The following is a 26842-nucleotide window of genomic DNA, read 5'->3' on the forward strand; positions in this document are numbered from 1 at the left end:
TACTCAGCTTCCACACCAGGAGGAAGTTATACATTGCTTTGGAGTTCTTGCTGTTCAGGCTTTAAAAAAAAAAAAGACAGTTACATCAGACCTTGTTTATAACATTACCTTGGTTATCACTGTATTTCATACAGCTTGACTTTTCTCATGCTACTTGCTTAACTGTTTGCTTTCTAACTTTTGCAGAGTCTTGTGAGAAGTCAGTGGATCTGAGCCATTTCAAGATAGAAAAAGCAGATTCTGCCGAAGGGAAAGGGTTAAAATCCTTCCGAAGATTAAAATGCTTCTGTTAATAGGGTAGTAGCCTTAGAATGGCAGATACTCTGGAATCACAAAAGTTGTGTAGACCGGGAGAGCACTTATGGATGCTGTAGGGAATCGGTGATCTGACCTTGGTGCGCATGTGTGAGCGCTACCTTGTACAGAGCGACCACTTGGCACGTAGAGAGCAGAGTTGTGTGAAACGTGTGGTGGATATAGGCTCTCACACCTTGCCCTACACAGTACCTTCTGCGACAGGTAGAGGTAGAACCCGCTGGCCCAAGGAACATGCAGCAGGCTCTTGCCTAACCGAACGCCCGCGTCGGACCTGCACGGGTAGCTAGCAGCTGCTCGTCCGCGCTGTGGTCCTGCTGCTGAGGTAAGGCAGAGTGCTGTCGGTTTGACTTGAGCCCCGATTCTGTATTGCTTGGCCGTACTCTGTTGAAAGCCGCTAACAATTCATGGCTAAGTGGCTGAAAGTCCCTTTTTGGTTAGATAAATCACAATTTTGTAACACAGCCTCAGACTGCCTGTCATAGAAGGGTTCAGGGGCTTCAGGCAAATAAACTTGCTAAAGTTGGATTAAAAGCTTGTGTTGCTGTCAGGTTGCTGCTGTAAGTGAAAATTAGGCTTATAATCAAGCTAATGATGTGGTCTCTGAGTAAATTACACTTTGAAAACAGCTCAAACTGGAGTAGGGAGGAAAAACCATGGAGTCCAAGCTAAAAGGACTTTGGATAATCTTTGTTTGGAGGCGTACATCTAGTGTGTTGGTTGGAGTGTATCTGGGGAACTCTGCTGTGTACCGAGATTTATTAAAATAGCTGGAACTGACTACCAAAGGATGCTGGCTTTTTACTTGCTTGGTTGGCTTCTTGATGGTGCCAGTTATGTTGGTTCCTAACCTACTAAAGGCTGTGTTAGCATTAACTCAATCCTTAAAAGTAGTGTTATCTTCTGGCCAGAGCGGTTTTTACCAGGAACACGTTAGACTGGGGAGGGAATTGTAGTCTAGAGGAATGAATTTGAACTTCTGTGACAAATGTCTTTGGAGTTTACAATTAAAACTAATTATAACTTGAAACATGTGCAGGCTTAAACTTTAAGGTAAGACTTTAAAGGCTTGTGTTTGATAGTGTTTTAAAAACTTCCTGTGCAGTTTGTGAACTCCTTGATCAAGATGCATTTTAAATGCAACGTACTAGCTGCTGAGAAATAGGCTGTAAGGGGAGGAGGGTGGCAGCTGATGAGAACAGGAGTCTGAGTGAAGCTCCTGGCATTGGCTTTCCTGTGTGCCCTGAGGCCTGACTGGCAGCTGGTGCCTTTCATGACGTGGGAAGCACAGCCAGGGGGTCTGTGGCATAAGCACACTCCATCTTCCTTAAAATGCTTTCCTGGAACCCCTGGGTAGAGGTTTACTTTGTTGGGAACTTATGAACACAATTAAATCTGCTTTTGGAGCCTAAATACCAGTTTCTTGTGTGAGTTTTGTAGCTTTTAGGATATCTAGTTCATGGATGTAAAGTTTCATTCAGCTTGGCCTTTGGGCAAGACACCTTGAACCTTGCTTTGCTTTGCACCATGCTTCCACTTCCTCATTTTTGCTGAGAAACTAATTAATACATTTAACTGTGAGATGGATCAAGTTAATGGTTTGATCCGCAGCAGTGGGCCCAGCCCCAAGGGTGTTTTGCTGTAGGGGAGAGGGCAGAAGCTTTAAGTTCTGTAAGTTGGCTTTCCAGCTGAAGGCAGTTCATGGTGAGGTAGCCTCTTGGGAGCTGAAAAGCTCTAACTGAAGTCTCAAGGTTGCCTGATTCTTAGCTTTGAAGTTCCTAAAGCGAAACCTTCTGCATGTTGCTTAAGGATAAGAAACTGTCTCAAATGGTAACCAGCTACTGCTTTTTTCAGGTATTGATTTAAAATTGGTGTTGTCAAGATTAGACTTTTATCATTGACCAGCAAGCCTTCCCAGCTCGTGGGGAAATAGAGCAAGCCTTGCAGCTTAGGGTCCGATACCTGCAGTCATGGCTAGATTGTAGATGAGACCAAACTGTAATTGAATCCTCCACATACTATGAGCCAGTTTTATGTGAACTCCAGAGTTGTTTGTTCTGAGTTATAAACCAGCTGGTTTTCAGCCTCCCTCTGCAACATTTGGAAGCAGAGACATCACTAGGTCTGGTCTTGTGCTAGCAGTACCTTGGAAACTGCACAGGAGTTTTCAAAAGGCAAAGTAACTACTCAGGCAGATGCAAAAGCTTGGCGCTGTGCTGCAGAAGTGGATGCTCCTCTCCATTTGTACCTGGATAAATGCAGCCGTATGTAGCGACCATTCCTGTTCTCAAACTTGGCTCTGCAGGTCTGACAAGTGAGTAGTGGAAGTCTTACTAGCCTGTTGGCATGTTAAAGTGATCATCTGTGCCCTGCCAGGAAATCTGGTATATGTGTGAGCCTCTCCGGTGTGCTGAGGCAACTGGTGATCTACTGCAGCTGGTGGCTGTGCTCCAGAGGTGGCTTGTGGAGGTTAAATCCGAGCTGTTGCTCTGCAAAAGCTGGGAGGTTTTGTATCGCAGGGGCTTGCATTGAGAGGTGTTGCTAAACTTTTCCAAGTGCTTATGCATTGCTTTTTACATGGGCCTTTTTGTCTGTGATGTTTCAGTCTGTGGATTTATAGAGCAGAACCTGAAATGCTGCCTTAGGTGAGAGCTGCATCACTGAGACAAGTGGTATGAGTGTTCATTGTAAGTCATAGCTTTCCAGTGAGATACTATACACGGCTTCAGAAAACCAAAATAATCCTTCTAGCTGGAACTGAAGATGGAAGAGAAAGAAGTAGTAGCTTGATGAGAAACAGGGCTGCTACTTACTGAACTTCATTGTTGCCTCTGCATCTGTTGCGAGACTTACCTTGTGTGATATCAATGAAGGTGGGTTGTTTCATCCAGTTTGGTGGAACAGCGATTTTGAGCAGTGGGATGTAGGGTGAACGTTGGGCAGCTTTGCAGCTGTGTATTCTACTAGCTGGTGCAATTATGTGCTCAAGCTGCAGCCTGTGTTTGTAACTATTTCCCCTTTATAGCAGGGAGGGTGCATGCTAGGTTCTTAAGTATAATCCATAGTAGGTTGTGGTCTTACACAGAAAGCATGGATGCTTACAGTTGTACTCCTTCAAGTCTAGTGTTGTTGCATCCTATTTATGCATAAAACAGGAGTGAAGGGGGTGAGAAGTGGTAAGGAAGAGAGGTTTAGATGTGTTTGATTTTTCTTATAGATGTGTTTGACGTTTTGAGTACTGTAGCATTAAATTGTCTTTCCAGAAGATTAGAGTCCAATAGCATTTGGAAGTGGACTGTACTCTATGCAACTTTAGAAAGACTAGGTGTATTCCTGTTTTTAAGTTTTCATGCCCGTACTTCTGAATTTGTGCATGTGGAGACTCACTTCATTCTTTGTAGCCGCGGCTAGACTGACCACAAAGAACGTGTGGCCTTCAGGTGCCAGTGAAGTCATGTGTAAGTGACTGCATGGTCCTTTGCACTCCTCGCACAGGGTGTCTCTTGGCTTACTAATGCTGAAGCAGAGCACAGTGCCGTTTGCTACTCCGTATTTTTTGGACTGTTGCTATCTGAAAGCTTTTGGAGTACATGCACTTCTCTAGGGTAGAGCAGTATTCTTCTGTTGCTTAGGGTGATACTCGACATATTTAATGTTCTGAAGTTAGTGTACCCTACAGCGGCTGGTGTGAGGTGTGCCGGTGGGGAGTGTGAGCGCATTACTGATCTTCATGCTAGCTGATACTTGCAACCAGGAGGTAAGGAGGGAATCCTCACTTTGCTAAAGTTGGCTACTCTGAATTGACATGCATAACTGACAGCTCTGAAGGGCTTTCCTCTTTCAGAGGATATCTGGAGATGCTCTCTACCTTCAGGAGGCAGTAGGCTCTTCAGCATGCTCAATATCTACTGTCCAAGGCCATGCTGAATGACGAAGTGTGGGAGCAAGGTTTGCTTGGGTCAGCACTGTAAGCAGCTCAGTAGGAGCACTAGGAAAGCTTCAGGAGTCTGGTGTCAAGTCAGGAGGCTTTTGGCTGGGCTCTTTAGAAGTTGGGAGCTGCTGAGAGCAAAACCAAACTTGTATGTGCTTTACAGTAGTCAAGATATGTGAAGCTCTTTATCTCCATTGCAAGACTTCTGGGGGACTTCATACTGAGGGAAAAATCCTGAGATTTACCTGTTTGATGTCAGGCAGCTTTCTTCTGTTGCAACAGAAAAGGCTTTGGTTAGCGGCGGCCTCCCAATTCGTGGGAAGTAGAAGCTGGAACTCCCAGAGATCATCTATTCACGAGCTTAAATACTGCCCGTAAATAACAAAAGGCCATTAAGTGACAAGCTTTTTCCATTCCTGCAATCAGCTTGTCTTGAGCATTGTCCGTAAATGTTTTGTCTGTCAAGAGCTTCAGGTAAGTCTGGTATCTGAGACTCCATTATGGACTGTTGCTGGTAACCCTTGCAGGCTGTGAGGTGAAAAGCTGAATGTGCAATGGGCCAGGGACAGCATGGGACTGTTTCCTGACTGCTAGATTTAATTGTCCTTGTAATGGTTGTCTGGTGTTTATGTTTAGCTTTTTAGACTGAGCTAGCACAGAAAAAAGTTCATATGTTTGGGCCTGTCATGCAAAGCAGGTCAGTGGCTGTGGCAGAAATAGAGCAAACTTTAACATTAAAGTTTTACTCTATTTGTACTTCCCACTAAATGTCCACTTCCTGAGCAAATTGCTAATGTGAGTTACTGGTGACAATGTGTGGATGCTCTTTCTGATCTGGGCTGAAATTTTGCTTCAAATTGAAACTTGGTATAGTTCAGAAATGTTCGGAATTACTCAGCCTGTTCAGCCAGAGTAATTGAGACTCATAATAGGATTTCTTCAGCGGAAAATTTGACTGGCACAGGTACTTAAAGTGAGGACTTCCATTCATGGGCTAGCAGTTTTATAGGTACAGAAGGCCGTGTGTTTTATTCCATTTAACCACCTGTATTCACTGATGCATACCTCTGGAGATGAAACAACCACAGGTTGTTGAAGTTTTGTGTACTGCAAAAAGGCTGCTGCAGGCTTGAGGTGATAAACTAGATCACTATAGCTGGTGCAACCTGGGAGCTGTTACAATACGGGGGATAAAATAAGGCTAATACTGAGAGTCATTGGATTGAGGCCATCTTATCTTTCTGTGACCTGGAGATAGTGGAGTATATAATACCTTGATAATGCCTGGGATTTCTTAGGTTTTATTACCAATGAAGGCAAACCTGATAGACCCTGTGGCTTGATGAGGTTTGCTGCTACTTCATGGAAACCTAGAGAGGAAGTTCATGCATATGCCAAATGTGTTATCTGGATTTAAGATGCAACTTTGCTTTCTGGGGTCCTGGCTGTGAGTTTTGTGGAGTTGCCATTCTTGTGGTTTCAGGAAGCTCACTGATGTGAGCGTTAAGTTCATGAGCAAGAATGATAGCCAAAGTGCCCCTAGCAGCTTTTTTAGCAATAATATAATTGGTTTTGAAATTAAGTGAAATAAACTGTTCCTGTTTTTTAGGAGTTGAATGATCTGGCACGTGATCCTCCAGCACAGTGTTCAGCAGGGCCTGTTGGTGATGACAGTAAGTATGCTACTATCATCAAACACCTGCAGTCTCTTAACTTTTTTCCTTTTTCTTCTAAAATGGGATGTCCAGTTCCTTAGCAAGGAGAACCCTTTGTTTCTTTTGGTTAGAGTACTAGATATTCCTCCACATACTAATCTTAAATTTGTTGCCCTTCTTTATCTCTTAACACCTTCCTTGTGTATCACTGGAGATATGTACTTCCATTTTAGTGATTGGACAACTCTGTGCACTGGGGACATCTTAAGTTACACCTTTTGAATTAACTGTTCTGGCATTCTCATAGGGCGTGAAGTTAGTAAACTTCAGTAGCTCTGTGGCCAAACCAGCAAGCAGCTGCATCCAGCTTTCTGAACTTCTTTGATATCTAAACTGTATATGGTATAGTGACATGGTCCTGTAGAAGTAAAACAATCTGCTTCTAATACTAGATGCTAGTACAGCAAGATCAGGGTTAGCTATATTTTACACAGGAGTTAGTTAACACTGCATTTTAAGAGGGTTACATGTAGTCCTTGGGGATAAAGAGGTTAAAATGTGAATTGAAGGAAAACTAGTTGGTAAATGAAAGCTTGAATCAGGAAGTAATGTTAGATTTTTCTAGAAGTTTAATGGTTACTGTGTGGTCAAGTGAGTTACAGGAACACCGGAAACCTTGCTTGTTCTTTAATCTGTTTTGTGCTGTTGTATTATAGAGCACACCAAAGTATAAGAACTGAAAACCAGGTTTGGCTCTTAATTTTTAGGCAGGATTTCACGCAGTTTAGAATACTACTTGTGGCTTTCTCAATAAGCGAAATCGGAATGTCTAAATCTTCCTGTCATGACTAACTTGTCGCTTGATTTGGACATAGCTGCTTAGGTATGAGATAGGAAGTGCAGGTGGAGCATCCTTAAATCACATGGTACTGTTATGTTTGAAAACTGTACTGAAATCAGTTGGCCCTGCCAGGTTCCATATAAGGGATCACCTAGGATGATCTTTTTGGGCTACACATCAGCTGGTTGTCTCCTGTGCAAGGTTGTTCACTTGGCATGTGATTTGGAGTTGTTATTCTGTCCTTTTGAAGCTCGCGGAGCTGTGTTAAAGCAGAAGAAAAGCAGTTATTCTTTAAAGTCCTACCCTGAATTTTTTTGTCTAACATCATTTTGTAGTAAGAAGATCTACTGTCATTTTGTGCATTTATCTTTGCCTAGGAAGGAGGGTGGGATACATCGTGTGACTTGACATGAAGAAGCATCTGTATAAACACTATTATCTTAGTTGTAGGTAATGTTCCCCAGTCTGGTTTGATTAGCTGTGAATAAGGCAACTTAATTGTTGCCCCATACTTTTATGGTGGTTTTCTGTGAAAGGCCTTTAAACTGCAGTGGTTTTGCAAGCTGTACAGTCTTCTCCATATTAACTAGGATTTTTCACTTTCTGGTGAACGACTTTTTTTATAGCAGCATTAAACTCTTGGTCATAGTTTAGGTGAGCAAGATCAGTAGGAGACTTGTAATGAGACAAGAGCAGTTGCAAATTCATTTATAACTTTACCATGGGCCTGCATTAAATGCATTAGCATTTAACGTACAAAATGCCTGAGATGAAGGACTGTACACTTTTGTAGCAGCTCTGCAATGTAGAAAAGGCTACATAAGAACACTTGGAAGCTTTGACTAGGATGCCCTTTGAACATGCTGTTTAGCCTGGTCTCTGACAAGTGTGCTGTTCGGCAAAGCATCCAAGCTTGTGAAAGTAGGGGATATTTAAGTAGGGAAACCCTCAGTCTATGCGCTAAGAACTCCGAGCTTAGGTATTCTTTCTAAAAGGAAAAAATAGCTGCCAAGATCTTTCTGAATCATTTCTGAACTATTCAGAAGTGCTGAAGTGTATAGAAACTTAGACATTCCTGTAGAAATCTAAGACTAGATTTTAAAAAGCATTTGAAACCTGAGAATGAAAATGCTGAAATTAGTGGAGATGTTACTGTTCAGCAGTGCTTTCAAACAAGTGAAAGCTATGTTTGATTTTGAGGGTTTCTAGCAGTAGTGTTAAGCTGCTTCTAGTTAATCCATGACTTATTTCTGCTTTCAAAATAGTATTTCAAAGAAGCTTTTAGCTTCATGGAAGAGTACTAAGATGTAGAGACAGTCTGAGGTTTTTCTTCCCTTAAATTAGCAAGTGTGATTTGTGCCATGATAAACGACTTTGTAGTTTCCAAAGACTACCAAAGGTGATGGAGATTGTCTGGTGGAGGAGGTGGTAAGATAAGTTGGTGAATGCTTGTAATGGAAAGGTACTACTGAATACAGAAGGCTTTAAAGTAATATTCAATTCTTCTCCTTGTGCCACCTTTCTGAAAGACCTCTAATGAAAGACTTTCACTGTTGAGAGCGACACTTTGGGTGTACGTAAGTGGATAGCAGTGGCAGCAACAGAAAGGTGCCTTCTCAGAGATCTCTGTGCTCTAGGTCTGCCTTGGCTGCCTTGTCAGAATGACGTTTCTCAGAGTTCAGGACATGCTGTGCCTGCAAAGTGGCTAGTCCAGCTGATATAAGCTGTCCCCATTTATAAGCTTCTCTTCCCTGTAGTTTAGAAACTTTGGAAAGTGAAGAACTGTTTCTGCCTTGTTAACTGTAGGGACAGGATCTTCTTTCTCTTGGTAATGTAGTTCTAGCCCTCTTCCACCCACCTCTGGCCTTTGTTTTGGAAATATGCTTGGGACTGGATTACACTAGTGCGGGGTGGGGGGGGGGGGCTGTTGGACTGGATGATCTCCAGAGGTCCCTTCCAACCCCTGTGATTCTGTGAATGGCTGATTTCAAAGTAAAGAATCAATTGAAATAAGCTCTGTGCGACAAATCCATCTTTTAGTTCATCAGACTTGTCCTGGATGTTGTGAGAATCTAAAGCTTTGGTTAAACAAGTGCTTTCCTTGAGTCTGGGGTGGGAGTTGGAAGAAAAAAAAACAAACTCCACAACCAAACCACCCTTCTAGCTTGTAAAATGTTAAGATGCACTGTGGAAGTGTTTTTTCTTTCTGGTTTCTTCTTGGGTTTAAGCCAATAGTTCGTTAAAGTATAGCTTTTCTTTTTGGTGGTAGAGGCATGCAGGTTAATGTCCAGTGCTGTCTGTGTGCTCCAGTGCAGTCACAGTGAATCTTATCAGCATCTGCTGATGCCTGTGAAATTCTTGGTGGTTTTTCTGTGATTAGCCATGATCCTCACTGCTGGGTTTCTGCTGCCCCTTTGTCCTCTTGTTCTAGGTTTCTCGCTGTCCAGCTACAGGTGATACGGACTTTCTGTGAGGCTGTCTGAACTTTTACAATGGGTGAACATGGCATAGGAACACATGAGCCACTGTCTTGATTTCTTGACTCTACACTGAGTGCAGAGTTTCTCAAAAGGCTAGCTGGTGTTACCAGCTGTACTACCCTTTGCAACAAACCTGCGCTCTAACCAAGCACTCATCTCCCCTGGTTTTGGCTGGGCTGTTCCCACTCTGCTTTTTTTCCCTTCCTTGTACGAGATCATTCCCAGTTGTAATGCCTGTACCATATGTAATTAAAAACTGCTCATGCTGGATCAGAACAAGTAGTACCACTCTGGGCCAAAATTACTTTTGGCACAGGTAGTCTTGAAAGCTGTAGACACCAGTTGCAAGTTAAGTACATAGCTGCAGGTGGCTTCAACTTCTGTGTCTTGAAGACTTACCTTGACTCCTTACTGGAGTCTTCTGTATGGCTCCCCAGTTCTGAAGATATGATATAGCCAACATCCATGCAGAGGGAAACTTCTCACAGTACTGTTCCACAAATAATTTGTTAAACTGGTGCTCTTTGCACAAGCTAGTGTTAGAGCCTTCGGAGAATGCAGGAACCCTGAGAACTTCTGAATGTGCCTCATACAGATTAACAGCTTTGATTGTTTTCCTTGTGTTCTGCAGCATAAAGACATTCTTCACGAGTCTTCTGTATTACCCGATTAAGATGTTCTCTTGGACAGATGCATACGAGTGAGACTTAATTTTTGTCCATTTAACTTAAAGTGGTTACTAGCACATCCTGGTCCCAACTGTTGAGAAGACTGTCATTTTTGCATTCTCTTAAGACTTGTATTGCTTTCTGCTGCTTTAATGAAACATTGAGGCCTCTGTGGAGACTAAGCTTAAACATTCAGTCAAGGTAACACTGGCTTAGGTTAACTCTTTACCATATGGTATACACAAAGCTTAGGCTTACCCTCCATTTAACTAAGGATCTGTGTAGGAGAGATCCTGCCTAAGAAAGGTATGAGTTCATACTATACCTTTGCTGTAGCTCGCTCTAAGAGGGCAGTGCAGTCACTGGAAACTGGGCTTTGATTCAGGTGCTTCACTGGAAATGACAAAGTTGAACTCACAAATTTGTCAGGTCTGAAATGTTGACTGTAACTGTCTGGATTTTTATTGTAAAGGGATTTTTTGCAGGGCACAACATGTGTGTGGTATCACAGCAATCCCAAAGTGTGGACCAAGTGAATGTGGAGTGTTGGGTACTTTACTCTGTCTCTGTTTAATTCTTTGGCTTGCTTCCCTGCAGCCTTTCAGAAGGCTTTGTTTTTAAAATAGACTTTTCTGTGGTGCTTTGTCTGGAAGTAGGTAGTTCATTACTTGAGCTTCTCCAAACTGAAGTAAATCTTTCTCTTTTTCAGTGTTCCATTGGCAAGCTACAATAATGGGACCAGTAAGTATGAGCGAATTGATGTTCATAGCTTTTTATGACCAGTCGTCTTGTAATAACTCCTCAAACTGCAATGATTCTTTTTCATTAACAGAATGACAGTCCCTATCAAGGTGGGGTATTTTTCTTGACAATTCACTTCCCAACAGATTATCCCTTCAAACCACCTAAGGTGAGTGGCTTGTACCGTGTATCTATTCATTACCATATGGTGTAATGTACATTTGTGAGCCTACACTGAAATTTTCCTTCTTCTGCAGGTTGCATTTACAACAAGAATCTATCATCCAAATATTAACAGTAATGGCAGCATTTGTCTTGATATTCTACGATCACAGTGGTCCCCAGCACTAACTATTTCAAAAGGTACCTCCAATGCTAATTTAATTTTACTCTGCTGAAATGAATTACTGATTTGGATTTAGAATGTAAAAACTGCTGCATTCCTGCTGTCAACCATTTCTGCGGTCACTGCTTCGGTCTTGTGACTCTACATCTAGCTTGCAGCCAATTCATGAGTGCAGAATGCTCTGGACGTCCAATTTCCCTGTGACTGTAGGGAGACTGTTCAACTTTGCCAGTGGATCAGATAAGTCTTACTACACTAAGTACGTAGTCTTGCCACCTCACCTCAGAGTCTAAACATTTCAACTAAAAAAAACCACCCAAAAAACCTAGTACATGACAATGGAAGATGCCAACATTCAAAATGCACACCAAATAAAATATGTAGGGGAACACTGTGGCCTTTAAAAAATGCTGAACCTGCTTTTTTTAAGATTACAAAGAATCAAAAGTCCCTTTTTTAAGGGAACATCAGAACTCCATGTTGGTCATTTTTTTAACAAAACTTTTGATGACATGGACTACTAAAACATGTTTTAAAATTTGACAAACTTGCACTATCTTAATTTTTTTTTAGCTGAAAACATCTCAGTCCCTGTGAACTGTGTTAGCATGTAGGGCACTAGAATATGTCCTTTGCCTGATAGAGCAGTATTCATATTATTTAATGCAAGTAAGAGGTTTTAAACACCTTGAAAGAAGACCCAGGATTGAATTTTATTGATTTTTTTTTTTTTCTGGGTATTCAAAGTGTATCTCTACGACCTGTAGATCTAGCTGTGGCAATTGAGAATATTTTTGGTCTCTTCTGTGCATGGACCATGTCCTGACCATTCAATTTCTGTAGCTTCACACTGGTTTTGTACTCTAATGCTGCAGATACCACATTTAATTACATATCCTTCACATTGTGTCCCAGCTCTATGAAGCTATCCTGTTGCCTGTAATTCTTCCCTCTAACTACATGTGATGTTCCCAGATACTTTCTTTTTGATTCAGACAGATGACTCCTGGCACCCCTCCCTTGCACATCATAACTCTCCCTTCTACTGAACTCACAGAAGTTCCTACCTTCTCTGTCCAGCTAGAGGCTTTTGCATTTGTAGAAACAGATGAAAAGGCAAAACAGTATCTTGACTTATTTCTTGACAGAAGTGAATCTGCTAGTGCACGAAGCTGAAAGCCTTCACTGTGAGTTGAAAGAACTGACAAAATGGTGTCAGTCAAGGGGAAATGATTGTCAGGTTGATGCAGCTTTCCTTACAAGTGCTTTCAGTCAAGTTTTGGCTACTGTTGGAAGCACTAAGTTAGTACTGAGTACTGATGTCTATCATGTTTTGATGAAATTGCTGTATAACTGGTTAGAATGCTATAGTTGGAGAATGTGTAATGTGGCATGGTATCTTTCATTTGGTTTAGAGAGTCCTAAAATGACCGCCTAGGCTGTGGGGTGATAGATAGCATGTTTCAAAATACTGGAGGATAGACTGAATTAGGACAGTTGGAAAAAGGTGGGGCAAGAATTTTAAGAGGCTATTTAGGGCATCAGTGGACTGCCTATTAATGGCTGTCAGCTTTAATCGCTGACAAAATACATCTTAACGTTAATTTTGCAACCCAAATACAGTTGCAGTATGGTCTTAACATCTCCATCTCCTTCTGTTCTCTGCCTTGAATTTTTTTCTTATCCTACTGAAACTGCATCCTCTTGGCTTAGCTAGAGTAAGCCATGGGATCAGTGTGGCCATTCTGTGCTACTTAGCCCCTTCTATCACCCTATCTCCCTATTAAAGTACACTCCCTGAGATTAGGTGTCTTGCTAGTGCTGACCACTTTTCACTCATTGCAGGCGCGTGTATATGAATGCAGAAACTCTGCTTCATATAGCACATGACACATACAGATGTAACCAGTGAGAAAACTATCTTGTCCAAGTTCCCTTGGTGTTTGTTTCATGAAGGAATTAACGGCAGCAAAAGAAATTCTTATGGGTGACTTCACAGAAATTCAGAATACTTCTCTCAGAAATAACAGGGATGTCTTATCAGAAGGCAGACCTCAACTTAATAAGAGGCAAGAGCTGATACTTAAAAGAAGCATTCCTGTCTTGAACAAGTATAAATAAATTCCACAAAAGCAACTTCAATCATTTAGGGTGAAAATCTTGTTTTCAGTCAGTTTAGAACTGTGTCTTTGTAGACTTTGGGGCTATTTCAGCTCTCTAGTAACTCTTTGATTAGCCTTATCAAAGAATAGATGTGTTGCTAGTAGGAAAAGCTGTTTGGGTTAGGTAATTAAAAGTGAGTAACAAGTTACTCAGCATGAAGCTTACATCCCTTCCAAAGCAGCAATTGCTATTTGTAGTGTAGATTTCTTAAGAGTATTTCCTAAATTGTGCCACCCTTTGAAAGGGGATGCTATTGGGAGCAAGTAGTTTGAATTTAAAAATCTGTAAGCTGATAACTAGAACACAGCTATAAAAAAGTGTACCACCTTTACTGGCAGAGAAATTGGGGAAGACTAGAAACAGTTCTAGGAAAGAGCTTATCATACACCGCTTCCTCCTCCTGAGGCATCTGGTAGGCAACATTGTCAGCAGCTCACATGGGCTAGATGTTATGTTGCAGCTAATGTGTAGCACATGACCGTATTTTTCACCCAGCCTGCAAGGGGAAAGGTGAAGGGGTATGCAGTGACTTCCTTTCAATCTATAGTGCCACTTTTTTGGTGGAAAGACTGTGAAAAATCATGTCAGTGCTATTTAATCATCCCAGTTAAGTGGTAAAGGTAGGGAACTTGGCTTCTCATGCTCTGGAGGATAGTAGGCTGCTCCACGTGGCACTTGGAGTTTCTGGCGTGGGAGCCTGCCCCTGCCCTCTTTGGGTAAGATAGTGAAGGCCTGAGTGTGGGGGCTATTGGAGCAGTTTTATTTGAGACTGCTAAATAAATAAAGAAGTTTCTCTCCCTCTGTAAGCAACTTGATAAAGTGATCTTGCCTACGATAGTAGAGGTGACTAGCATCTTGGGGTTTTGTTCTGTCTGTCTAAATGCTTGTCCCTCCTAGACTTGTTAAAATGGGTTCTGAAGAATTGGGAGGACAACACTGTCTCAGAACAGCTAACTTGCTTGTATTAGTAATTCTGACGTAAGTTTTCCTTAAAGAATACATACTGTAGAATAAATCATATCAGAATACAGTCTTAAACACACCTTGGTGGTTAATTTAAACTCCAAAGCTTAAGTAGAATCTGTAGGCTTAAATTAAAAATGTTATTTCAAAGTCTGCATAAATAAGAATCCCTGTTGCCTTAAACAGGAGAATGAAGTGTTTTAACATGATTATAACTGTTCTCAGCCATTTTTGGGAAAATCCCGCTTTCTCTTGAATTTGGCAAATGGATGTGCAAGGGTTAATACTGAACTGAAGTACTTCTTCAGTAAAGGTCAGGCTAACTTGCTCGGTCCTGTCCCACTTCTCCCTATTGTGTTTTACAACAAATGAACCGTGGAGCTTACATGAAGTGCATTGGAAGACCCTGCCTGGTGAATGGCAGTGAGTAACTTCAGTCTCATTCATCCAAGAGTTTAGCTCATGCTGTTCAAACTGTTCCATGCCCAGTGCAGTGTGAATTTTCTGTGGTGTTCTTACAGGTGTTCAAGAATCACTTTACTAAGACTGACTGGGTGGGAATTCCCAAGTACCTAGCAACCTAAGTGAACTTGATCTTCACAGTGCAGTTTTCAAAATCAGGAAGTTGGTTTCTGATCATCCTCATGGCTTTTAATTTGCCTGTTGTAGTGCTTACCCAAATGACTGGGAGGGGGACATGACTTTGTCACATAGCATGGATCAGTCTCTCTGTATGTGCTGAGTTAGGGTTGTACGCAAAAGTTCCAGTCTAGCCCTTCCAACTCTTTTGTAACTTTAATGTAGCTACTTGTGTAACTTCCAGATGTTGCCCTTGCTGCAAGGAAGGCTGCACTGGGAGGAGTGTTGACAGCAGGTCAAGGGAGATGATCCTTCCCCTCTGCTCGGCACTGGTGAAGCCACAGTTGGAGTGCTGTGTCCGGTGCTGGGCTCTCCAGAACAAGAGGCATGGACGTACTGGAGAGAGTCCAGTGAAGGGTCATGAACATGATGGACTGGAGCATCTCCATTACGAGGACAGGCTGAAATAGCTGGGACTGTTCAGCCTGGAGAGGAGGAGGCTCAGGGGGATCTTATCAGTGTGTATAAATACTTGAAGGGAGGATGCAGAGATGACAGAGCCAGGCTCTTCTCAGTCATGCCCAGTGACAGAACAAGAGGCCGTGGGCACAAATGGAAGTGCAGGAGGGTCCCTCTGAACATCAGGAAATGCTTTTTTTTTTTTTACTGTGAGGATGTCAAGCACTGGCACAGGTTGCCTTGGGAGGTTGTGGAGTCTCCCACGTTGGAGATGCTCAAAAGCTGTCTGGACGTGGTCAGGGCCATCTAGAGCAGGTTGTCCATGCTTGAGCAGGGGGGTTGGACAAGATGGTCTCCAGAGATCCTTTCCAACCTCAACCAGTCTGTGATACACTGGGCAAAACTTAACTTTTCTTCTCTTGTCGCCAGAAATTGTTGAACTGACTTAGCAGGAATTCACGTTGCTTTGAAGCAACTTCCTGTGAGACTAGGTAAGATTGCTGGAAGCGTTTGAAATGGGACTGTGGTTAAGAAATAGGATTTAACTCAGAGTCTGGAGTTGCTTTAATTTACTCAGATGCATCTTGCCCATTCACAATCAGAAGCCAGTCATTTGGTAGTTAGCACTTGAACTTGTTGGACAGTGTTTTCATTTTCAGTTGTTTCAATGTTACAAGCTTAACATTTGTCAGTGCTAATGAAACTTTCTGACAACTGTATGCTTTGAAAGTTTCAAGGGTCTGGGGCCTGAAACTCAAATATAGTAATTGTATAGGTGAATAATCATTCCAGGAGTCAGCTTTCTTCCTATTTTTGGGGCATAGTGATCTAAGTAGTAGTGCACCTTGATGTGGAGCTTTTGGCTGTCAGGCTGATGATTAGCAAAGGAGGAGCCCTAGCTGGTGTGAGAAGTAGGACAGCTGGATAAAGCCTCTGAAATGGAATTAAGAATTCCTTGGCAGGAGTATGTGTCCAAAGCTCGAATTTATGCTAGCAGAGATGTTTCATAATCCCCAGTGTTACCAGGCTGAATTAAACCTGAGCTGACAAACTTTGTTACTTTTACATTCAGAAACTTGGCTGGATGAGCTGGATCAGAAAGCACAGCACTGTCTCTTGGAACCTGTGGCCTGGTCTCCAGGAGGATGACAAATTGCTTTCCATGGAAAGAACTTACTCGCATAATGTCTGTCATTCACCTGGGGCAGAGCAGGCAGGATGGACTTCTTCCAGTACTGTGAGCTCGTGATACTGGCATGGTGTGCAAGAATTGACACTTGCCTGTTTTATCCCACTGCTCCATGTCAGTGCATGAGCTTTTTGATTATATGATAATCTTGAGACTACTGTGCGACTTCAGATAGGACAGACAGCTGAGTAAGTATCATCCTGCTGTCCTGACAATCTGGCATACAAAGTAACTGTCTCATCGCCTTCTTGGTACTTTAACAAAAATTTTGTTGGTGCAGTCTTTATGCTTGCTTGGAGATGGACCTCCCTTTGGTGGGAGAAGACTGGCTTGAGGTCTGCTGAGGCCTTCTGCCCCATGCAGGAGTTGAGCCTACGGAAATAACTTCTTTTTTAAAAGGCAACTTATCTATTCCCCTCATTCTACTGATTGAGTGATGTGCTTTTTGTCTTTAAGATAAAAGTTAAGATAGCAGGGGCCTTCAAGGAGAGAGCTAAGGCTTTCGCTCATGATCTGTTTTTGACCTAAGCTGCTTGGTGCCCACAAAACCCCTTTACGCCTAGGTGAATTCTAGATTGGCTCTTCAGAGAGCAGTAGCTGCACCAAACAGCTGTTGAATCAGAACACCACTAGTTAAGATGGTTTTTTTCTGGGTAGTTCATTATCTTGGAAGAATTGATGCTTGCTTTTTATCTCCCTGCTGTGATTAAACTGGAGATTCCATTGCTCCTCAGTTGCTTCTCCATATCCCGAAGTGTCCCATAGATGAGTGTTTTGCTGAAGCAAGTCTTGTTTGCAGTTCTAGCTAGACTTAAAATGTAGTATCTATAGTGGCTAATACCCTATATTAGGGGACAGCTGGAAATGATGGCTATTAGACCCATTTGGGCTTTGCAAATGAAGTGAATGATTTGAATTTGGAAGATGACTTCTGTATTGAGAAAGTGGAGATAATCATCAGCTCATTTAGGCAATCTTTTGGAGGGTCTGTGCCTTACGGGTCACGTCTCAGGCTTCTGCATCAAAAGCATCTGTGCTTCTTGATTAACTGGGATCACTGTCTCAGTACAGGGTGGTAGAGCAGAACTAATACTTGCCTTTCTAGTGCTGATATCTAAAGAAACCAGAAGGTGTAGCCTTTGGGACTTAGGGCATGACGTAATAAGGATTAAATAGAGGTTTTTTAGGTGATGACCTGGACTGTTGAACTTCTGTAGAAATCAGCTTAGCCCAATTGACTTGAACATCAACACAATGTGTGCAAAGTTATGTTAAACACTGGCTTGTACAGAGCTGTGTCTTTCTTCTAAAGATGGCTTCCAGCTGCAACTACATGCTCCGGACATGCAAGGTCGTGTCATAGCTGCATGATGTACTCGGTTATAAAGTCATCCCTGACATCTGCAGAAGGTAATTGCCATGTATAACTTGCTAGGCACCTTTGACTTCCTTCCCCTGTTGACACTCTAGGGAAGATGTCTGTCTTCTGGCTGTGGAGCTTATTCCCTCCACCTGGAGCTGAGGGCTTGTGGGTTTTAAAAGTGTCTATTCACCTTCTGAGTTCCAGGAGCTTTGACATGCCTCTTAAATTTGTATGGGCCAATAGATGTTCAAATAGACAGATGGTGGTTTAAACTGTTTTTCCTATTGCTCATTTGGCTGGTGCTGGAAGGATCTGTGGAGAGCTGACTTCATGAAGTGTCCTGACACATGACTGAGCTGCTTCATAGCAGAAGTAGTTCAGCCATGGAGTTTACATACTGAATTTGCATCTACCCGTGCATTCAGGCAGGTGTGGCAGAATGGGGAAGATGAAGCTGCTCATCAGAAATGGCAGACTACTTTTAGTGATGGAAGAGCACAGCACAGAAGCCTGAGAAGATGAGGTTGATCTTGCAGCAATAAGCTGTAGCTGAACTTGTTGACAAGCTGTAAATGGCAGGATTCTCTGCACAGAGGAGCTGCCTTGAAAAAGATTGTCCTTTCATCTTGGAATGTTATGTACTCTGTAAGGGAAGTCTTGCAGTGGAAAGTGGGATTTTTTTTCCTCAAGAATACTCCAGCAACATGCTCTTTTAATATTGTGTTAAGTGATCATTCTGCTTGATGAGAGTGCATTTGTAGTATCCATGCTTTATGGGGAAGCTAAGCCCATTACTTTTTTACAAACACTTTATTAGCAGCCTTTCTGCTTGATTAGCTTGGTTCTCCCAGTTCCTTGGTTATTATGAAGTATTTTGTCCATGCTAGTCCATAGCAGTAAGGAAGCCCGCTAAAGCATAAGTTGTTTTTGTTGTCTGCAGTAGATAAATGGGGATCACAGCTGAAGTAGTGAAGTTAAATAGGCTGCACGGTTTATGAAATAAAACTAAGCTGAGGCAAACACAATTTTTGAATGAAAGGGAGCTTTAAACTTAGTGTTTTAAGTTTAATGTTTTGCTACAGGCTGGACTGCTTTGACAGTTAAGAGTGAAGACATGAGAAATAACTCTGTACTTGTACCCCTTGAATCAATGGGAGGTAAAATTTATCTATTTTGCTATTACTGACAAAAATCCAAACTGAAGAGTGCCCACTTATACTGCTGTGTCCTTTCAGTGCAAGATGTGTGGTGTCAGTTTGACAGCGTCCCTTCTCTAGAGCAGTTTCGCCTATGGTCATGAAGGATGAGTAAGACAAGGTGTAAAACAATGTCACTTACCTGTCTCATGTGCTCGTTCAACCTGATTCTCTGCTTACACCACTTGATTTTTGTGAACTATCTTTTAATTGTCTCCTACTAATCTTGCAGTCATTTGACCAGTAAATGTCAAGGCATTGCTATGGAATTCATTACAGTAATACTTGATTGCAGTAGAAGGTGGTCTGGTGATTCTCTCTTCCACAGTTAGAACCTTCCACAGGTCTAATTACTTACTGTGATGCATCAAAGAACTCCTATACGTAACTAATGTTTTTAAGGATTACTTCCTCTTTTCTTTTGTACTTGGCTCCTTAAACTTTGAGAAGGTACCTTCTCCCAAGGGGTTTTTTGTAGTGGTCTGGAGGCTCCTTACATTAGTTGGTCTAAAACGTGTGGGTATGTGCAGTGTTCTGGTGGAAAACCTCAAGAGAGAAACTTTGTAAATTTATTTTGGACAAATAATTTGGTTCAGCAGGCTGTTAAAATTAAACCAGTTTAGATAACTCTCAGTTGAGAATGTTTTTCTTGCTGAAGCTATACGGATAAAAAGGGGAAGATGTGAAGTTACCAGCAAGAGCAAGCATAATGGAGAATAGTTTTGATTAATGAATACTTGCAAAAATAAAACAAAGCAGCTGAAGGCGGCAGTGCAGCTTGAAGCCGAATAATTGTGTCCATTTTTATTCAAGGTTTTTGGAGTGATGCTTCTTATAGAACAAGTGAACTGCTGAGGAATGAAATCTAGAAATGTTTTTTGAAGTGACTAGACTACCGGAATTCATCACGGGAAGTATTTAGCTACTGATTGAGTTCTAACAAACCACAGCCTGTTTTAGTAAAGAGTATTAGTGGCATGGGAATTTTTTTAATGGCCAGCAAGTAGCAATGATACACTCATGTTGATAGCTTGTAAACGAAGAACTAAACCCCCTAGACTGGTCAGGGCTTAACTCTCCCTTTCCTTTCAGCAAAGGAGGTGCTGTTCAAGGCAGACTTGCATCTTGCTAGACAAAACTGGCTTGTTAGCAGTCCGACAGGCTGATGTTGCAGTTGCTCTGGAGGGCCCAAAGCAACAGTCTAGTTATCCTGGTGCCCGTGCTGACCAACAGCTGAACACGACCTTAGTCTGGTGCTTAGAGCAGATGGCGGTGGAGGTTTTGCAAGGCTGGTGTGAAGTGCACAAGGAGGAACTCCCCAACATCCATGCTACTGGGTGGGAAAGGGGCTTTGTAGTGGTTGGTGGGGAAGGTAGTCAGAGAGGACTGGACAGACTTGCAGCTTGGTTCTGCTGACGAAGGGTGAGCAATCTTGTTCAAAAAAGTCCTTGGTTATTAAAGGACTGTGGTAAGATAAAACCTGAGGGAGTAGTTATAATAGTTAACCAGAAAACTTTGATTGGATTTCCTGTGGCTTCTGTTAAAGGGAGGGGCCAGATACTAGCTGTTTTAGTCATCCTGCCAGCTCAAGAAGCTTCAGGGACCAGAGCTGTGGAGTCTGACAAATATGAAGAAATAAGCTACAGGAAAATAGCTGGAGAAGTGACTGTGGTGAAGCTAAACTGACCGGCAGCAGCTGGGTGTAAGGTGGCAGAGTGATCCCCATTACTAAACACTAATGGGAGTTTTACTCAGTGTATGTGGGGGAAAAAACCAACAGTGCTGAAGCTGATGGAAAGCGCTACACACACTAAATGTGCTGCGTCCCTTGCTAAGGGACAGCAGTTTGGGACTAGTGGCTTCTGCATGCCTCCAGCACAAAACTAAAGTCTTCACACACTGAAGCTGTATTCTGAGAGGTAGTTGAATAAATGGTCTGAGTGTCAGTTGATGGTAGAGAATAATGAAGCTCTTAACTCTTTCACAAGTGTACAGTAGAAAATCAGGAAAAGGAGGAAGAGGTTCTTTATTTTAGAACAAGAAATATGTTCATTTAAATCAGGAGCAGTTTAGTAATAAACTTGTTCTAGAAGCTTTAAACTTTCAAAACTGGTAATTCATTAGTGAAGGGTCTACAGAGCTATGTAGGAAAACTGAACTAAGTAGGTTTCTGGGTTCTTGGTGTTCTCATCACTGAGCAAGTAGCTCAGTTAAGACTTAGCAAAGCTTTCATTTTTGTCCTGCTTTGAAGATCTTCTCCAGTTCACATGAGGATTGGCCAAGAAGGCCAGTAGCATCCTGGCCTGTGTCAGAAATAGTGTGGCCATCAGGACTAGAAGTGATTGTGCCCCTGTACTCAGCACTGGTGAGGCTGCCCCTCGAATACTGTGTTCAGTTTTGGGCCCCTCACTAGAAGAAAGACACTGAGGTGCTGGAGCGTGTCCAGAGAAGGGCAACGGAAGCTGGTGAAGGGTCTAGAGAACAAGTCTTCTGAGAAGTGGCTGAGGGAACTGGGGTTGTTTGGTCCAGAGAAAAGGATGCTGAAGGGGAGACTTTATTTATTGCTCTCTACAACTAGCTCATATGAGGTTGTAGAGAGGTGGGTGTTGGTCTCTTTTCCCATTAGCAAGTGATAGAACGAGAGGAAACTGGCCTCAAGTTGTGCTGGGGGGGAGAGGGGGTTTAGATGGGATATTAGGAAAAAATTCTTCACTGAAAGGGTTGTCAGGCATTGAAACAGGCTGCCCAGGGCGGTGGTTGAGTCACCATCCCTGGAGGTATTTAGGTGTGTAGACTGGCGCTTAGGGACATGGTTTAGTGGTGGACTTGGCAGTGTTGGTCTCAAGGGTCTTTTCCGACCTGAATGATTCTATTATTCTGTGAATATCAGACCTATTCTCCTGTTTTTCTCTGGCTGTATCTAGCTGTTCTTCGTTTTGTGATCTGTTTTAAACCATCTAAAAAAAAAAAAACCACCCCCAAACAGATTAGTGGAATGCATGCTGTTCTCTTCATTTTTCAGCTGATGTCTTTCAGCATGGTAGCTCTGCCTCCTGCTCCATGGCACGAAAGCAACTGATGGAAGTTTGAACACATTTGTGTTTAGTGCCTTCAAACTTCTTACTGCTGATGTCGCCAGTTTGCTTGGAGGATGCGCTGTGACAGCTCTGCTGTTGCTGCTATTGGTGAAGGGACATACAGAGTGGCAGTGTTTGATTAAAACAGGCTGAGAGAAAGCAATGCAAAGGAATGTCTGGCATTTCTTAGGAGGGGCAAGATGTTCCTGACATGCCTCATGTATTGTTGTCCCAATATGCTTTGCTTATAACTTACTGCTTTCTTATCTCTTCTACTTTGGTGTGAACGTAGGAATGTGCACGTGCTATTTGTAGCTTTGCAGGCAGTCTCCTGACTCCTTATATGGATGAAGGTTGACGCTACAGTGAGCGGCATCGTATGAGTGGGATGTAACTTCTGGGATATATACAGTATTTATTTATACTGAAACTTAAAATTTCACGGCTTTGTGGTTGGTATGAGTGCAGTAAGCTATGCTTTCTTGATTTGTTTTGAATACTATTCTACAGTTAATCTGTCTCAACCTACCTTATGCTCAGAAAATAATTGGATAAAGCCTCTTAATTCTCTGCAAGACTAGCCTTTTTTAAACAGTTCTTAAGTATCTGTGAGCAGCTCATGCTTCCTTCATCTCAGATCTGTCTGCTATTTCACTTTTGATTAGTGCTTCTGCAGGTCATTAACAATGAGGTTGTCTGGTTTAGGGAAAAGCTGAATTTCAAGTGCAAAAGCAGGGATGATTTCTGAGAAGGCTTTCAGGTATGGTGTCAGGTAGAACACTTCTGCATTGTGATTTAAGGCTGTTATCAGATATACCTGTTCCGGGAGGTTGCCAGTTGTGGTGATATTTAAAAACTTGTGGTCACGCAAAATTGCACAGGTAAATGGTAAGGATTTTTGTTCAGAGTAACTTGGCTGAAGTATGTGGGATTACTGCTCCTTGGCATTTTTAAAAAAAATGATGCTAATACTAATGGCTAGAGGGGAAGAAGGTGGGCGGGCTGATTTCTACAGGTGTCTTCAGCTGCACTTAAACTCTAATTGAGTATCTTTTTTTCTCTCCCTAGTACTTTTGTCCATCTGTTCTCTGTTGTGTGATCCCAATCCAGATGATCCTTTAGTGCCTGAGATTGCACGGATCTACAAAACAGATAGAGAAAAGTGAGTATGGAAGCCAAAAACCACGTAACATTCCTGACAGAGCAGAATCCACACTTAAATAGTAAAGGGGAACTGGAAGGACCTGCTTCTTGGAAAAGAGTGTGAACTTTGCTTTGCCTTTTTCACTTTAACTGTGGTCTCTTTAGAGATCTGTAGTACAGCTATCTTAGCAGCACTGCATTGCTCTAGGAAAAAGGTACATATGCCAGTAGAAGTGAAGTATGTAGAGGCCTTTTACTTTGGTGGTTTTATTACTGCGTTTTCATTCCACACAATGGTCTTTCATTACTGTTGTAGCTGTTAATTACAGGTTTGCTTGATCTTAATGAAAATGTGAGCAATGCAAATCTGTTTCCTATGGAGCTCTAAAAACTGGTCACATCCAACTTAAGAGCCTTGACTGCCTGCTTTAATTCTACATAACCAGCAGAGGGAGAACAAGTTACTCTAGTGGGATAATATTTCCATGCTGGCTATTGGTGATGGAATCATACAAGCAAAGAAATAAGAAAAACACCCTGTTTCCTCTTCATTTGACAACACAAGGGAAGAACAAGTGGTGTAGAGGTGGGGTGAGAGGACTCCAAACTTCTATGAAGTAACCAGCAAGAATGGAGTGAACTCTAGCACTAATGAGCACTTTAAAAGCAGCAGCTTAATGACCGTTGTAAACACTTTTCTACCTCGCTGTTCCCTTCCAGATCTGGTCAGTAGTGTTAATTTCTGAAGCTACATGGTCATCTGATAAGAACAAGATAGGAAGGGAAAATGATCCACAAACTTGCTTACTCTACTGCACACTTGAGAAGCAGTGTTAGAGAAGTTCATGCATCCTGTTTTTAATGAGCTGCAAGAGTAGCCGTAGGTATTTCGAGATGCAGCTAACAGTGACTGACTGCACTTAATGTATGCAGGACTCTTTCCTATTTTTTCCAAAAACAGGGAAATAAATTTTGTGCTTAAACATAACTGGACTTACTTTTTTTGAGTAGTCTCAGAACAGTGAAATAACAAATGTTCTTGTCTTCACAAGTAGATTGTCAGATTCTTTAAGCTAAACAACATTTTCTACAGACTAAATTCTGGCACAAGAACCTAGCTGATGGACGTAACTAGGAAACTTCTTGCTATAGGTGTCTTATCCTTATTCTGCAGAATTTGTAGAAAAAGCATAACTTGCCTTCTGTTGTCAGAAATAAGCTTTTATCAGTACTGTTAATCACAGTGACTGCTTTGTTTTACATAAGTATCCTGAGCTTCCTCTAGCAGTAGCTCTGGCTAAAGGGGTATTTGGGTGCAAAAGCTACAGGTGGCTTGGGAAGAGGAGCGTATTGTGCCTTCAGAATAAAAAAAAATTCTGGTGGACAAATTGTTGTGTCCTGATAGTCATCGAAATAGCCAAGTGCAATGTGTAGCATGAAACGAGCCTGTTGGGGTTTGGCAGCCTAGTAGATACCAGGTGCTAGGCTTAACTTTCTAAGGGAAGAAGAATGGGGTGGGAGGGGAACATTAATCTATCTTTTCCGGAATGCCAAAATTAAAACCTGAGGTAATAGTTTCCCCAGGGATGTAGCAGTTGGGGGCTGGGGGGAGGTGCAGGTAAAGACCTCCTGAAAATACTTTCCCCTCAGACCTGTGCTAGCTCCATTTTGTGGCTTGAATCACAAAGATCTCCTATTTCTGTTGTAAATATGATGAGTTACTGTGGGCTTTCTTGTTTTCCCTATTTGCCTAATATTTCAGTTTGCTCTTAAACTTTACAAATTCGTGATACTACTGGAGAGAATGTGAGGTCATGCCATGTGTAGACTAGACTGCTGGAGTCGAAATACTGTTTGGATGTTATGTTAAGTAAATCCTCTTTTTATACATACAGGTACAACAGAATAGCTCGGGAATGGACTCAGAAGTATGCGATGTAATTAAAGAAATTATTGGATAACCTCTACAAATAAAGATAGGGGAACTCTGAAAGAGAAAGTCCTTTTGATTTCCATTTGACTGCTTTCTATGAGCCCACGCCTCATCTTCCCCTGTGCACATGTTTACCTGATACAGCAGTGCTGCGTGTTGTACATACTTGGAACAACAAAATAGAAATACTGTATTTCCCCGTACCAACATTGACTCCTAGCAGAGAAGTGTGTGTGTGAAAAGCTGGTTCTTCAGTCATAACTTTGTGAGCCTAAAAGCATTCCTTGTTGATTTAAATTGGGTAATAAAATGTGAATGGGAGAGTTATGGTGGATTTCATATTTCTAGGGACAGCGTTGCCGATCTGTGAAGGATTTTAAGTGGAATCCTTTTAAACTCATAACAGTTATGAAAAGCAAGGTGAAGAACTTGAAGCTGTTTCTGTATTCATTTTATTCTGAAGGACCTACACCTTAGGTAAATGTTATGACCAATGAGAGAAACTGTACCCACATCCTGTGTTTAAGGTCTAAGTTTAACCGGTCAACACTTAAATGGATTGGAGCTATTAGTGCATCAAGTGATGTTGATTTGTTTCAACTCTCTCCCCTCCTTCATACTTTTTTTTGGTTTGTATGTGGTTTCTCAGTTAATACATAGCTAATAGCTCTTATTTTTCTTAGGTTTTTTAACTGCTTAGGTCTTTCTGGATGTAAGGGTAAAAATCCATTTGACAAAACTTGTGTATATTTAAAGACCCAACTGCTCCCCTGGAGCTTGTACGTTCAAGAATGATTAATCTGTGTAATAAACTGATTACTACAGTCATTACATATAACTTTGTGTGAATAGGCTTTTAATTTTAAGAGCAGTTCGTTACAGGCTAAAACTAACGCTGGATTTCTCTAAAACTGTTGCATTCACGAATGGTTGCATTTGGAAGTCATGAAGCAGTTTGGTTTGCATCACACAAGGCTATGCACCTAAACAAGGCAAACATAAGTTTGAGCACTTACATGAAATCAGGGTGTGTAGTGTGCCGGGACCTTGACTGTTAAACCAAATCAGCAGTTTACTAAATGAGAATCTGAGTGACATGTTACAAAGCCTAATGGTATTATTCCCACTTGCATGGGACCTAACACAATGCGTGTGTACTGTAGGTAAGTGAAACCTTATGTAACTAAAATAATGGATGTAAAAGGGTAAAAAAGAAAAAAAAAAACTACCGAACACATCAGCACAAACTTTCATAAAATGTAGCTTTTACATAATTACTTTGCACTAAACATTTGCAAATGTTCATACAGTTTAAATTGTACTTGTATGTGTCTTTTTTGAACAAAGTCTTCACTTGAATCTAGTGAAAAATGTAGTTTGAAATTTTTCTTTGTATACAAGTGTATTTGCCAGCATCGTTGGTGTGAAATAGGTGAGTCTGCAAGTTTATCTCCTCTTAGTAGAATTGTAAACAAAGCCATTGACTACGAAGGAGAGGCTGTAGCCTCCAGCTCTCCAGCCACAGGGGTCTGTCCCATCCATTTTCAAATGCATCTTTACACTCTTGCACAAATGAGGAATAAATGTCCACTGCTTTTGGTCTAAATCTGTTCCACGTGTCTCATCTCTCAATGTCCTCGTGTACGCACCGCTGGATGTAAATGTTAGCAGTGTTTCTTGGAGTCCTCTTACAGCAAGCTGTAGGTGAAACCGGGATACGTGTGCATCTCCAGCAGGCACCAAGACTGCCGCTCTAGTAGCGTGACGCTGCTGTGTGGGGACAAAGCAGCACTCAAGCAG

General features: G+C 41.9%; 1 protein-coding gene across 1 annotated transcript in view; it reads left to right on the forward strand.

Moving 5' to 3' along the window:
• The window catches only part of UBE2D2 (ubiquitin conjugating enzyme E2 D2), a 30757-nt gene extending 4115 nt beyond the window's left edge, over positions 1-26642 (forward strand). Inside the window, exons 2-7 of the mRNA XM_059825455.1 lie at positions 5856-5919; positions 10600-10631; positions 10723-10800; positions 10889-10994; positions 23035-23128; positions 25005-26642. Coding sequence (XP_059681438.1) covers positions 5856-5919; positions 10600-10631; positions 10723-10800; positions 10889-10994; positions 23035-23128; positions 25005-25050 — 420 coding nt within the window. The 3' untranslated portion in view covers positions 25051-26642. The remainder of the gene's footprint in view (positions 1-5855; positions 5920-10599; positions 10632-10722; positions 10801-10888; positions 10995-23034; positions 23129-25004) is intronic.
• The last annotated feature ends 200 nt before the right edge of the window (positions 26643-26842 follow it).

The sequence above is a fragment of the Gavia stellata genome, chromosome 16, assembly GCF_030936135.1.
Source record: "Gavia stellata isolate bGavSte3 chromosome 16, bGavSte3.hap2, whole genome shotgun sequence".
Classification (NCBI taxonomy): domain Eukaryota; kingdom Metazoa; phylum Chordata; class Aves; order Gaviiformes; family Gaviidae; genus Gavia; species Gavia stellata.